Source organism: Macrotis lagotis, chromosome 6 (assembly GCF_037893015.1).
Source record: "Macrotis lagotis isolate mMagLag1 chromosome 6, bilby.v1.9.chrom.fasta, whole genome shotgun sequence".
In the NCBI taxonomy this organism is placed as follows: domain Eukaryota; kingdom Metazoa; phylum Chordata; class Mammalia; order Peramelemorphia; family Peramelidae; genus Macrotis; species Macrotis lagotis.
Window position 1 is genome coordinate 72042069 of NC_133663.1, and position 14570 is coordinate 72056638.

Genomic DNA, 14570 nt, shown 5'->3' on the forward strand with positions numbered 1-14570 from the left:
CCCCTCCATGGAAAGAACTCTGTCAGGCTTTACTTTGTTTCCATGTTGTACCTTGATCCAAATTGAGTGTGATGAGAGAGAAATCATATCCTTAAAGAGAAGTCTAAGAGGTAACAAGATCAGACAATAAGATATCTGTTTTTTTCTAAATTAAAGGGAATAGTCCTTGCATTTTGTTCAAACTCCACAGCTCCTTATCTGGATACAGATGGTACTCTCCTTTGCAGACAGCCCAAAATTGTTCCTGATTGTTGCACTGATGGAATGAGCAAGTCCTTCAAGGTTGAACATCACTGCCATGTTGCTGTTAGGGTATACAGTGTTTTTCTGGTTCTGCTCATCTCACTCAGCATCAGTTCATGCAAACCCCTCCAGGTTTCCCTGAAATCCCATCCCTCCTGGTTTCTAATAGAACAATAGTGTTCCATGACATACATATACCACAAAAACTGGAGTTTTTTAAAAAGCAGATTATATGTTAGATAATCCTGAATGAGGAATGTGATGGGGAGGTGTGGCACTGGGGGGAAATGCCTACATGGGTGAGAAGTTGGACCAAGTGATGTCTAAGGTTCCTTCTAGCTTAACGTTCTACATAGTTTAATCTTCTTTCTTTCCCCCAACATTTATCTCATAGAATTTAGGCATCCAATGATTTTCATAATTCTTAAATTTTGTTTTCTTGGAGATTGGATGCCCCATGATTTACACCATCACTGGAAGACCATTGATGTTAAAAAGATGATTTTTTTTTCTTTCAGAGTACAACTTGGAAATATTGAAAGGGTCATCTACTTTTCAAAACCTAACCTAGTCCCTTCTTTTTCTTCTATTCGACTGCTTATGTATTGATAGACCAATTCTATGGGATATTCATCCAGTTGCCTATATCGCAGTCTGAACAAAGGCTTTCTTCTCCATAGGATCATAGATTGATACTAAGAAGGGATTTTAGAGGTCATCTTTTCCCATTCCTTCCTTTATTTTTCAGATGGGGAAACAGACACAGAGGCATTAGGTGGTGTATACCAGGTCACATGGAAAATGACAGATAAGAGATGAGAACCCATGTTCTCTTTTTGCTTTTGCTAATCCAGTTTACTTTCCCTGGGACACATGCTCATTCTCTCTGTCTCTCTGTCTCTCTGTCTCTCTGTCTCTCTGTCTCTCTGTCTCTCTGTCTCTCTGTCTCTCTGTCTCTCTGTCTCTCTGTCTCTCTGTCTCTCTGTCTCTCTGTCTCTCTGTCTCTCTGTCTCTCTGTCTCTCTGTCTCTCTGTCTCTCTCTCTCTCTCTCTCTCTCTCTGTACTGTTAGGCTAAACCCTTCTTAAGTGGTTGTAGATCTCAAAAGTAAGCTCTGAAGTTGTCCAAAATTTTTGCCATCAGCACAATATCATTGCAAACAGGAGTATGTAGACAACCCTTCTAACCATACGGAACTTCTCCTTTGTGTTTGGACACTGCACTGGATATTATCAAAGACAATGAAAAAGTCCTGTTTCCAGTGTGTGATTCCATGAAGCAAGGGGATAAAAGATAAATAAACAAAATAGATACCGAAAAAAGAAGAAAAAGCAAATTTTTTTTTATTCTTTTAAAAACCCCTGACATTTATTTTAGGAACTGGTCCAAGAGCACTTTGGAAACACAAAGAGGTGCTTACTCATGGGTCTTTATTTAATGACATAAGATGGTGAGAAACCATAAGGAAAAGATTGAAAGGTTCCAATGTAGTCTGTCCTACCACCTATGCAGCAACTTTAATTCAGGAACATTTGGCTAATCTGCAGGTGTACACAAATATTCATCTCCCCTATGCAGACTTTTTAAAATTTATATATATATTTAGCTATGCAGTAATTATCTGATCATATAGGTCCACCTTAGTACTTTTAAAAGAAATGTCTCTGAAACAGTCTTATGTTTAGAAATGTAAGTTCTCTGAGGTTTGGGGCAAGTATCTGTTTAGTAGTATTCAGTAAACAGATTGCTTAATACCAAAGACATGGGGATATAGCTCTTGATGCTAGTGGTGGAAAATTTGATAAGAAATCTAGCATCTGCTTGGAGCAGTTTCTTATTTAAGAGAATTGAATAAAATTTATTTTTGCTATGGTTGATATTCTTTCAATAGAGAATTTTTTTTGTATTAAGTACAATGTACAAAGTAGAGTGTCCATTATGTCCAGGAGTGGACATAATGATATAAATTAAAAGAGCAGAAAGCAGCTCTGCCTAGGGGAAGGGAGAGCATCAGTCACTCAAATCTTTGCCTCCTTCTTACTTTTTTTTGAAACTCTTGTTTCTCTCTCTCTCTCTCTCTCACCTCCTCTGAATCAGGGTTTGACTAAGTAGTGTCGGAGGTTGTGCCCTTGTCTTTTCAAAAGCAACATCCTTGCAGTGAGATCTCTGTTTGACAACTTCTCTGGCACAGGCTTTGGGGTCAAGGAGAAATGAGGCCAGGTGTGGACATCTGTGTCAACTAGCACATCGCTTGACTGGTAAATTATCAGGTCTACTTAGAGTCCTGCAAGAGCAGCTTTAGAAAATTTAAGCTTTGTACCTCCTCAGGAGGTCAAACCTGAAAAGAATACGAAATCTGAATCTTCTCATTCTCTTTCAGTCCATCAGCATATTGAAGTTGTTCTTTTTTTCCTCAGAAATATCTTGTCATTCCCATCCTGAGAATTATGTTTATACCAGTGTGGGATTGTAAATAGAGTACTGGATTAGGTGGCAAAGGGCTGGGGTTCAGGTCCTGCCTCTGACACTTGCTATCATAGCTGATGATCCTGGATAATCATGTGATCTTTATGAACCTCAGTTGTTCTTCTATAAAATGAAGAGTTTGAAGTAGATGGTCTCCAAATTCCATTTTGATTGCAGTAAGCTAATGATTCAATTAACCTGACTTTCATACTGTTAAAGTTATAAGTTCACTTATTAAGGGGAACATTTTTTAGATTAGAATCCTTTGTATAGTGGACTCCTTTGGCAGTCCAGTTAAGCGTGTGAATCCCTTCTTAGAATAATGTTCTTAAATGAATAAAATAAAATACATAGAATAAGAAAGGAAACTATAATGAAATAGTTACAAAGTATATATATATATTTAAAAGCCCACATTTATGGCCCCCATGTTAAGAGCCCAATATTGTCCATAATCATTTTTGAAGTTATTTCTAAAAATGCAGTTTAAAATGTTGTAACTGCTTACTTTAGTATAAGTTTGAATTGATATAGCACTGTTTTAATAAGTAATTTTTCTTCACTTAGAGACCAGATTTTGTTTTTGATGGTGCATGACAAATCAGGAACTGCTTGACAATGCTTTTTAGTTGGGTAGAACTTTCATGATTCCATACTGACATTTGATTAATTATCTTTAATTTAAAACAATTTTAATGTTATATTTTCTGCTCTTAGGCTCATTAATAATGGATGAAAGCCAAGCCAGCAATTTGGTAAAATGAGTGGGTATAGCCAACTGCCATGATGTTTATTCTTCTTTCTCAAAGAAGACAGTGACATCAGGGAGGTGATGCCATGATGAGCACATGACTTGGTTTTGAGTGAGGGGATACTGTGCTAAGTCCCCAACCTCACTTTCTCCTCTAGAGCATCTGGGTCCAGTAGTCAGATGTGAATCACGAGGACAGGAGATGACCCTGGATTCGAGGCAATTAGGGTTAGGTGACTTGCCCAATGTCACAGAACTAGTGTCAAATGTTTTAAGTCGGATCTGAACTCAGCTCCTCCTGTCTTCAAGGCCAAGTACTATATCCACTCTATCACTTAACTTCCCTAACAACCATACCGAATCTAAGAGTTTCCATGTACTTAGCAGCCAGGCATGCTTAAGGACATTAAAAAGTGTTTGGAGACTTTCTTTGAACCTGAAATTATCTCCTAAGGTGAGCTAGAGCTTCATAAAGGCTCTTGAAAGGTTATTGTTAAATTTTGAGTGTGAAAATTTATGCCTAGGAAATCAGCAAACAGTTCAAATCATTTATTGTTTTGTTGCTTTGTCTGGACTTAAGATCATGTTGGAGAGAAAATGTTAATGATGCAGATTAAATTTAAAAGGATATCCCAGATATATTTTATTTTTTGGAGAACCAGGTGTTAGATATTTAACAGCAATACCTCTGATTATTTCTCTAGTTTGGGCTGTAACTTTACTGCTGGTTTTTGCTTCATTGACTAGTTAGGCAGAGGTGGGAATCAGGATGCAGTTAATGCTTTCTTGCGGGTTGTATTTTATCATCCTTTAGGAGGAAGAGCACTGAATTTTGAGGGGGCTAGTCCCATTTCTGGGACTGTGTCACTTTGAACAAGTCTTTGGATCTCACTTTCTTTATCTGTCAGTCAGGCAATAAATATTTTTTAAACACCTACAATGATCCAAGAACTGTGCTAAGGATTGGGAATATAAATAAAAATAAAAATAGTTTTTACTTTTAAGGAATTTACTATCTAATAGGCAAAAGGCAACACACAAAAAGAAGCTAAAATGGGAGGATTGGTAGGGAAAAGGAGAGAGAGGAGGACAAAGGGAAGGCACCAGGAGTTAGGGATATGATTTTGAAATCTAAAGCAGTCCAAAAATAGGGTAACTAGGTGGGAAATGAGGAGAAGACCGTACTGGGCCCTCTCCTTAAATAAAGGTCCTGGAACTTATATCATTGTCTTCCAATCAGAGTTTCAGAGGACCAGAGGATACTGATGAGATGTGGGTACCAAGTCAGTCTTGTCAATCTTGCTGTAGGAGAATGCAATTTCCTAATAATGAATTTCCTGGGGAAAGAAGGCAAGATTGAGAAGTACATATCAATGTCTTTTTACAGTTCAATTAATTTTTCTTTTATTAATTAAGTTGCTGAAGCATTTGGAGCACATAAGTTTAATAATTGATATTATTTTGTCTGTAGTTCTTTTTGGCAAAATATTTTCCCTTGATTCTCTTATTTTATGTTGTTAAGGTTTGCTTTCGTTTTATCAGATAGCATAATTGCAGTTCCTGGTTTTAAAAATTCACTTTATGCATAGTAAATTTTGTTCTAGTCATGAATTTTTATTTTGTATGCATATGTGTTTTTAGGTGTGTTTTTTTTAAAGCAAAGGATTGTGGGTATTTGTTTTCTTATCAAATTGTCACTTTTTTCAATTGGTTTGTTTAATGCATTCACATTTGAAGTTCTGAGAGGTCTGTGTTTTCCTCCTTTTGCTTTTAATGATTTTCCCTCCTCAAATTAGAATTTCTCCATATTCTTCTCTAAAAACATATTGTCCTTAATTATTTTAGTTACTACAGCAGTTCTCTTCTCAAAACTTTCTTCCTCCATTTGTTGTCCTTTTCCCTAGTTCCAGAGTTTTGTTTCCACTTGTCACTTTCATCAAATTATCTAAATCTTTCTTTCCTTTTCTGTTAATTAGTCAAGAAAATCTTTTTCTTTTCTCACTTTGATTTATAATTTTTCATTTATTTGATTTATAAGTTTTCATTTTCGGTACTTTTTTTTCCTAAAAAGGATTTTCTCCCTCTTCATCATTTTTTCCTTTTATGCCTCACTTTACATTAAGTAGTTCATGCATCTTGTCTTTGAGAGCAATATGTTTTTCTTATATAGAGATTATGTTTTCTTTCAGAATTATTGCTTTTTGCCTCTTTTGTTTCAGGTTGTCTTTTACTTCTGTTTATTTTCATTACTAATTATTCTCTTTTGTTTCTTTGATGAGGTTGGCCACAATGAATTCAAGGTTTTCTCTTCTGTCAATTATTAATGCCATACAGGCCATGTATTCAACCATTCAGTCAACATGAATAAAGCACCTTCTATGAGTCAGGCACTGTGTTTTATGCTTTCACATTTTTTTCTTTTTTCTTTTCTATCACACTATAATATCCTATTTGGTTCCATGCTTCTTTGGGAATCTAGTTTCCTCTGTCTCATCAGTTATTGCTTTCATTTTTGTCTTACAATATTTATTTATAGATGTCTGCATTAAATTAATTGATCTAGAGGCTTTATTACTTTCTCTTGTTAATGTCTTAACAAAAACTTTGAGCTTATGTTCAAAATATTTGACATATTTTTTCCTAAAATATTTAGTAATTTGTTTTTCCCACTTGCTGAGTTTTTGTCTCTTTCCCCTTTGATGATGATTTCCCTGGGAACTAGACCTCCAAACTAAATAAATCTTCACCACAACAGGGAATTTATGTTTCGCAGGCCTCACTCTGAATCCTCAAATGAATTGGCACTGGTTAGATGCCAGGCACTTTCCCTCAGGCTTAGCAGAGAGCCAATCCTGCTAGTATTCTGATCCAGGTTTCTCTGTTCTCTGGCTGAGCTCTGATTTAACACCGAGTGCTGCTAACTGTGGTCCCAGCCAGAACAAGCATCGACCTTTTGTTTTTCTCCAGCATGAGCTTTGGAAAGTCTGATTTCATTTCTATGGCAAGTCTGTGGATTGGCTTGTATAGCCCTTCTAGAACTGGATTGCCAAAGCAGGAGGGGCTGCTGAATAATTATATTAGGGATTAGAGATTAGCCTAATTAGCTGTTAACTCTTTGAATTGTTACTTCATTTGGTTCTTGGTGTCCTAGAGAGATGAAATTGCTTTATGAATTGCATTTAATTCCTCTTTTGGAGAAACCTAAGTCATTTTCAGGGTCAGAGAAAATGTCTGGTCCTCCATCTTATTGATCATGTGACTGGGAAATTGTTGAAATTTAAGGCTCATAAATTGTCATTAAATTTAAAGATTTTAAAATTAAATGCTTTTGACTTTCTGAAGAAAATAGAAACAATATCTATAATGTGTGCCTCATATCATTGTGAGGGTCAAATGAGATTTTATATGTATACATGTACATATAAACATACATATGTAGCAGTTTTGAATGCCTTAGCTGCTATATAAATTCAATAATAATAATAATAATAATAATAATAAAATTGTTATCTCATCTCAGCTAGCATTATAGAATTCTAACAGGAATAAGTCTGGGACTGTTCACTATCTAACTATTATTCATTTATGTTTAATATAATGTTTACTATCACATAGGGTCTTCATTTTTATAATTGAATAAATAATAAATGTTGGTATATAGATTATATTCTATAATTCTTTGAAATTGTCTTCAGCACAGTTCCAGTAGTAGGTAGAATAATAGAAATGATGTGTACTTTTTGCTGGTCACTCATGGATTTGATTTCCTCTGCTGCATTTCTATATTTTCAAAACTTTGTATTCTATGAATAAATATAATTTGGAAATTATGGATTTTTGGCATGCTAAAGTCTATTAAACTATGTTCTTGAATTTTTATGGATCAGTGTCATTTCTGTTAAGCCACAAGCAGTTATCTATGATGATCTCTGGTTTTGGGTAGCTAGGTGGCAAAGTAAACAGAATTTTGGACTTGAAATCAGGAAGTCCTGAGGTTTAATTTAACTGATTTTTCTGTGTAACCCTGGACAAGTCACATAACCCCTCTCAGTCTCAGTTTTCTCACCTGGAAATTGTGGACAATAAAATCAGGCACCCCACAGGATCCTTGTGAGGAAGGAATGAGATAATATGTATTGTGTTTTCAAATCCTTAGGATAATATAAGCATTATATTTCTCATTTTACACAAAGGAGGTTAAACTAGCCAGCAGACACAATTCATCAGAATTTGAAACCAAGGAGAATGTGTGATACATTGGAGTTGATCAGAGTATCTGAATTTAAAGGATGTGGTTTCAAGTCCTAGCCCTGCCACTCATTAGGGACATGATTTTAATCAAAGTCAGTCAAAGAACACATATTTATCATGCATCTACTATATCTAAGACATGGTGCTAAGATCTGGAGATATAAATGGCAAGCCAAAATACAGAACCTGTGTTGAGAAGCTAATATTCTAATGGAGGAGACAAACTACAAACCATGTATGATATATACAGTGCAAATGAAAATATCTCAGATGGAAGACACTGAAAGGAAATAGAGGAAGATGTCTCCTATAGAAGGTGAGTCCTACAGGAGATCAGGGAAAACAGAAGATGAAGGTGAAAAGGGAGAGCAAGCCAAGTCATGCCAAAGAACTAATGGAAAGATAAGGACTTGGGAAATGGACTGTCCCATGTGGGAGAGACCAGGAAGGTCAGTAGGAATCTTTTTTTTTTACAATTTATTTCCTTTCACATACTCCAAAGTAGGAGGGAATGAGATTGTGAAAAAGTTTTAAAAGCCAAGGAGTATATTTTAGACTTGATCTGTAATTTTGTTGCTGCTGTTCTTGGCAAAGCTACTGGAGTTGTTTTCTGTTTTCTTCATTTACAGGTGAGGAAACTGAGGCAAACAGGGTTAAATGACTTGCCCAGGGTCACATAGCCAGTAAGTGTTTGAGGCTAGATTTGATCTCAGGAAGATGAGTCTTCCTGACTCCAGGGCCTTGATCCTTGATCCTTGATCCCAGAGGTAAATAGGGAGTCACTAGGGTTTATTGACTGGGTGAAGGGAGTCACTCCTATGAGAATAAATTTCCTTATATGAATAAAACAATATAGTGTTATTAAACTACATAACTTTTTAAGACTTCTTCTAGTTCCAAAATTATATTCCTCTAATTAATATTAATATTATCAAATGAGATAATTTTTTAGATTGCTTAATATGTGCTTGCTCCCTTCTCTTGCTCTTTCCCCCTATGATTTCTTGGGTCTAAGGTCAGTACTTTTTCCTAATGATACCAGTACAAATTCATCCTTCCTTGTCTCCTGTAAAATTCAGTCAAAACTAGGGCCACAAAGTTGGTTCACATAGTATGATCCTCTCTGTGAGAATTAACTAGCCACCAAAGTCCATGAGCAAGGAGCAAGGTTAACCTTGAAACAGTAAACTAGCTTGGAGAACAAAGGCCTTCATTGAAGAGAGAAGAGTTTTCTGTGAAACCGGAGGAGCTAAGGTATCATGAGACTTGCCCCTTATTAAATAGAATTAAATAGATATTTAGAGGCCTATCCTTTCAGCCAGAACCACTGGCAGGGGATTTTAAGAGGGAATACACAGGGCCAATATCCTAGTTCTGTTAAGCTCCAGGAAATGGGTGTGAGAATGGTATAAAAATGGTTTATAATGTTATCCCCTAATGGGCCCTTGCAAAAATACTTTCCAGTAACTGTCCTTTAAAAAAAGTACTTAACTCTCAAATTCCCTTTGAAGAGAGTGGAGAGATTCAGATTTCAAAATTATGACCTACAAGTAGGCTTCCTACATGAAATCCATAGAATTGGGCAATTTTGAATAATTGTGGAGTACCTGAGAGATAAGCTTTGTCAAGAAAGGATTAGCTCAGAAGATGGGAACCAGGGTTTTGTTCTGAGACTTTCTCCATTTTATGAAGTACAGTGTTACCACTAAAATTCCACCCTGTTTCCACTGTTTGGAACTGAGGGAGTGATTCTAGGTTCTTGAAGGCTTATATCAGGGGAGCACAAATTCCTTTGGATTCCTACAAAGCAGAAAGGGCTTTGATTGGAGCTCAGATTTCATAGGATCAAAGGTTTAACATTCTTTTCCCTTATAAGCCTAAAGTTGGTGCAAAGACTACCTTTCCACTAAGTGGTTGGGCCATTCTAGGGCACTATGAATTGGGGACTCTTACTGCTGCTGTCTCCTTCAGTTCCAAATCAGTGAAAGTCTCCACAATGTAAGACCTGTTACCAAAGTAGAAATTCCTCAGGCAGGAAGTCACTTAATGAGGTGGGGGGATGGACTGGTGCATTCTAAAGTTTCTTCTGTCTCAGAATCTTTAAGCTTTCCATTTCCTCCACAATAGGAAGATAGAAAGCCCATGAAGAACTGTAAATGTTTGATGCTTTCTCATCATTGCTAGTCAAAGCTCTGCCTTAGTAGGATCTGGGGTAGTAGTATGTTTGAAACTATGGTGATCGCTTCTTATAGACTAAGGAAGAGAATTTGCAAATTTGTTGGCCCTTTGCTTAAAAGGTCTGGAAGTCAAGAGCAAAAGCAAAGGGACACTGTAGAGGTACAAGGAATAGTGACTATATTTTGTGATTATTCCACAGGAATGGCAAAAACTCAATTATGATATCTACACCTTACGAAGAACTCGAAGGGAAGTGAGAAACAGATGGAAACGCATTTTGGAAGATTTAGGTATGCTATCTCATGAGACTAAGGGATAACTATGAGGAGCTGGGATTATTTAATGAGTTTTTTCCCCACTGTGTCCACATTCTTATAAAAATATTCTGATATAGAAAAAAATTTCCTTCAAAAATTTTATCTTCCTTAGAGGTTTTTGTTTTATTTTGGTTTGCTTTTTGGTTTGACCAAAAGTTTCCTTGAATTGCCTGATTACTCTGTGAAGATTATTTGCTCACTTCTATCTCTCTTGAGCTCACATAAAGAGAAGCTACATAATGTTTCCATTTTCTCATAATTTACTATGTCTTAATGATGGATACACATGCACTTTGATTTTTAGGTACTGTATTTTTATTCCACTAAAGTTGTGTGGTTCTAGTCATACATAGTGGGTAGAGTGTTTTATTTGAGTCAAAAGACCTGAGTTCAAATTCTGCCTCAGACATATATTATTAGTTACATGAACTTGGACAAGAAAGCTAATCTCTCTTAAGTCTCACTTTCTCTTCTTAAGATGGGTATAATAATAGCACCTTTTCCCACAGCTTTATTGTGAGAATCAAATGAGGTTACATATAAAGTGCTTTGCAAATTTTACTATATACAAGTGCTAGTGTTATTATTCTTATTACACATATGACTTTTATTATATATAATAAATTTAATATAGTGATATAATATGACATAATTTGATCTGAACTGATATATATATAATAGAACAATATAATATATAATTTAATGTAATGTAACAATATAAGGTGACAATGTAACAATGTAATATAATATATACAGCTTTTATTTTTATTTATTGTTATATATTATTTTCTAACTATACAGCTATCGAATAGATTAAAACTTTTTACACTTTAAAAAAGGTGTTATTTAGTGCCTTTAGGTTTTCCAAGCACTTTATTTTATTTTATATTTTTAAATTATATTATTATATATTGGCTTTACAGTATTTTAACTTCACTACAACCCTGGGAGGTAATTGCTATTATTATTCCTAACAGTTGTGAGTAGAGGATTGGACACGGAGTCAGGTCAAATATAGCCTTAGACACTAGACGCTTTGTGACCCTGGGCAAATCACATAACCTCTGTTTGTCTCAGTTTCCTCATCTATAAAATTAGGGGACTAGGTCTGATGGTTTCCAAGGTACCTTTTTCTTCATCTATGTCCTTAACAAACCTCAAAGGGCAGGGCAAGTTTTACTTCTTGGAAGCAGAAATATGCTAGTCTAGGGGTTACAATCTTTCAATAGCATAAAGTCCAGGGATTTTACTCATTTTTTTGACCTCAGGATTGGTTCTGTCTGACAGCAATTAAAGATATGTATTACATCTCTTGTTTCAAAAATGTGAACATTCTTGAAGAACCACACAATTCACATTTTTGCATGAATTATTTTAACTAGGTTGTTAGGAGGCTAATAACCTAATAACAATAACACACTTAGATAGTTCTCTAGCTGGTGAAGTAGGCTCTATTCTCTTATCTTTATTTTACAAAAGAAGAAACTAAGAATAAGAGTTTTAAATGATTTACCAAAGTCACACCCATTTATTAAGTAGTAGAATTGAAGTGTGAACTTAGGTTTCCTAACTCCAGGTGTAAGACTCCTTTCCACTGCACCTGGTGGGAACTTGGATCAGAAGGAAGTCAGAAAGAAAAAGAGTCCATAGTTTTGACACCATAAGGAGGATGGCAGACTGGGATAGGTTGGATCTTCCTGTCTGTGGCTTTGGACACTCAGAAAGAAGCACGGGAGGTGGGGAGGGATGAATGTTCTAGATAGGATATAGAAGACTGAAGATGCCACTTCACCAATGCATCCCAGTAAAAAATGATCATTGCCTGTAGGGCAATCATTTTCTAATCAAACCACAACTTTACAATTGTGATTTTTTTTTTGTTCTAGGCTTTCAGAAGGAAGCAGACTCCTTATTATCAGTGACTAAACTTAGCACCATCAGTGACTCACAGAACACAAGAAAAGCACGGGAGATATTGTTAAAACTTGCTGAAGAGACAAATATTTTCCCATCAAATTGGGAACTCTCAGAGAGGTACCTCTTTGTGGTGGTAAGTGGGTGAATTTTGCTTCTTTTGCTCTTAAATCTCAAACTTGACCTCAATACCTCTTTTATTTCTGGCATTGGCTGCTTGTACTTACCTACAACCTTTAATATTTATAATAGGACAAGACTGGTTGAGAGATTCCAACCCTCTCCACCAACCCCCCCACCCCAGTTTAGTCTTTGAGACAAATCTAGCTTTAGTATCCCTTTGTAGGCTGTGAATTGATGAGATTGTTCATTGTAGATGGACTTTGTCCCCAGGGTTTCCCTCTTGAGCCTTTAATAAACAGTGTGACATAGAGCTGATAAGATTTGAACTGGGTCAATAAAAGGGAAATCAGCTCTGGGCCAAAGGTCATGGGGTTTTAGAGGAATAGGGAAGAGATAATTGGGTAAAGATCATCACATTTATAGATTTAGATCATGAAAAGACCTTCCTTATCTTTCCTTTGACTTCCCTGACTAAAACACCCCTTCCCTTAATTATTTCCTATTTATTCTCTCAATATCCCCCTCTGCCCCTCCCCCCAAATTTGTTTGTACATATTGTTTGCTTGTTGTCTTTCCCATTAGACTGTGACCCCATTGAGGGCTTTTGCATTAATATGTTTCCAGATACCCTGGTCATGAGAATCTGTCTAGTACACTTTTCACCATATCATAGGATCATAGTATTTTCCAGCAGAAAATGACTTTAATGATCCTCTAACCTCACCCATCACTCCTTATTTTATAGATGAGGAAGCTGAAGTTCAGAGGAATCAAGGTAGCAATTAACAGCCTAGGATTAGGGTCAAAAGGTTATAAGATAATAGGTTTAGAATTGGAAGGGTCCCCAGAGATCCTGCTTTGATAAGCAGTGAGTCGCCCATTCCTGAAGATATTCAAGTAAAGGATGATGATCTACATATTGGGGATATACTTGTAAACTAGATCAGTTCAACCTCCTTGCTTTTCAGATGATTTACAGGTGAGGAACTGAGACCTGGAGATGTTAAGTGACCTCCAAGCTTATACAGGTTTTAAGTGGTAGAACTGGGATTTGAGCCCAGATTTTCTAACTCCAAATTCAGCACTCCTTCCATTGCCTCATAATCAGAGTTAGCATTTATATATGCTTTAAGGTTACATAAAATTTCCTCATATAGTATTCATCTTCCTTGATATTTGCAAGAACCCTATGAATTAGTCAGGGCTTCCAGAAATCAGACAGTATAGTCATGGAGCAATAGATTTAGAGACACTAAATCACAGGAGCTCCGAGTTGGGAAGAATTCTCAGAGGACAAACCTGTAAGGCTGGAGGTCTGGATTTGAATTTCTATTCTAAAATTTTCCAAGACTGATATTTAGCAAATTGCTTTATTTCCCTGGGCCTCAGTTTTTCCCTCCATAAGATGGAAGGCTGTAATAATATTTTCACTGCTATCTCATAGATCTGTGAGGAAAATTTGTTTGTGAACCATAAAGCACTGCATATATGTGAACTATTATAATTAGAAACTTCATTTCAATAAATAAACTTAATATATTTTAATTAAATAAAAAATTTAAATGAAACATTTAGTAATTTTGATAAATGCTTGTTGATTGATTCATTGCAAAGACAACTAGCTTTGTTTAAGTAGAAAAGTAGGCCTCTTGTTTGCTCCTTTGTGAATAGGGGAACTTGGGCTAAAATGATTCCTAGGTCATATCTTGTTCTGGTATTTGGTCAACCATGAACATAACTATGGAATACACATATTTTTGTTGTTGTGTGTGTGTTAGCGTGAAGGAACTTAGTGTCTCATGGGGGAGACAACATATGAACAACTATATATGAATAAATTATAGATAGGATAATTTGGAGATTATCAACACAGGGAAAATTTATATAAGATTAACAATTAAACAGTGTTAAATATATGTTGATTGATTAAACATTGATTTAATATTTTAATTTTTTCTTATCACGTAATAAAAACAATTTTAGCACTTCTTTTTTTAAAAGTTTTGAGTCTAAATTCTCTCCTTCCCTCCCTTATTCTTCTTGAGAAAACAAGTTTTTTGGAATAGGTTATACATATGCAGTCATGCAAAACATATTTCCATATTAGTCATGTGAAAGAAAACAAAAAACAAGAGAAAAAAACACCCAAGAAAAATAAAGTAAAAAAAAAAGTATGCTTTGATCTGCATTCAGACTCCATCATAGTCTAGAGGCAGATAGCATTTTTTCCATCACGAGCCCTTTGGAATTGTCTTGGACATTGTATTACTGAAAATAGCTAAGTCATAACAAAGTTATTCTGGTTCTGTTCATTTCATTTTGCATTGGT

General features: G+C 35.6%; 1 protein-coding gene across 1 annotated transcript in view; it reads left to right on the forward strand.

The window, feature by feature from the left end:
• Positions 1 to 14570, forward strand: part of MREG (melanoregulin) — a 74173-nt gene that overhangs the window by 57510 nt on the left and 2093 nt on the right. The window contains exons 3-4 of the mRNA XM_074191425.1: positions 10087 to 10177; positions 12091 to 12254. Of these exons, the coding sequence (XP_074047526.1) occupies positions 10087 to 10177; positions 12091 to 12254 (255 nt within the window). The remainder of the gene's footprint in view (positions 1 to 10086; positions 10178 to 12090; positions 12255 to 14570) is intronic.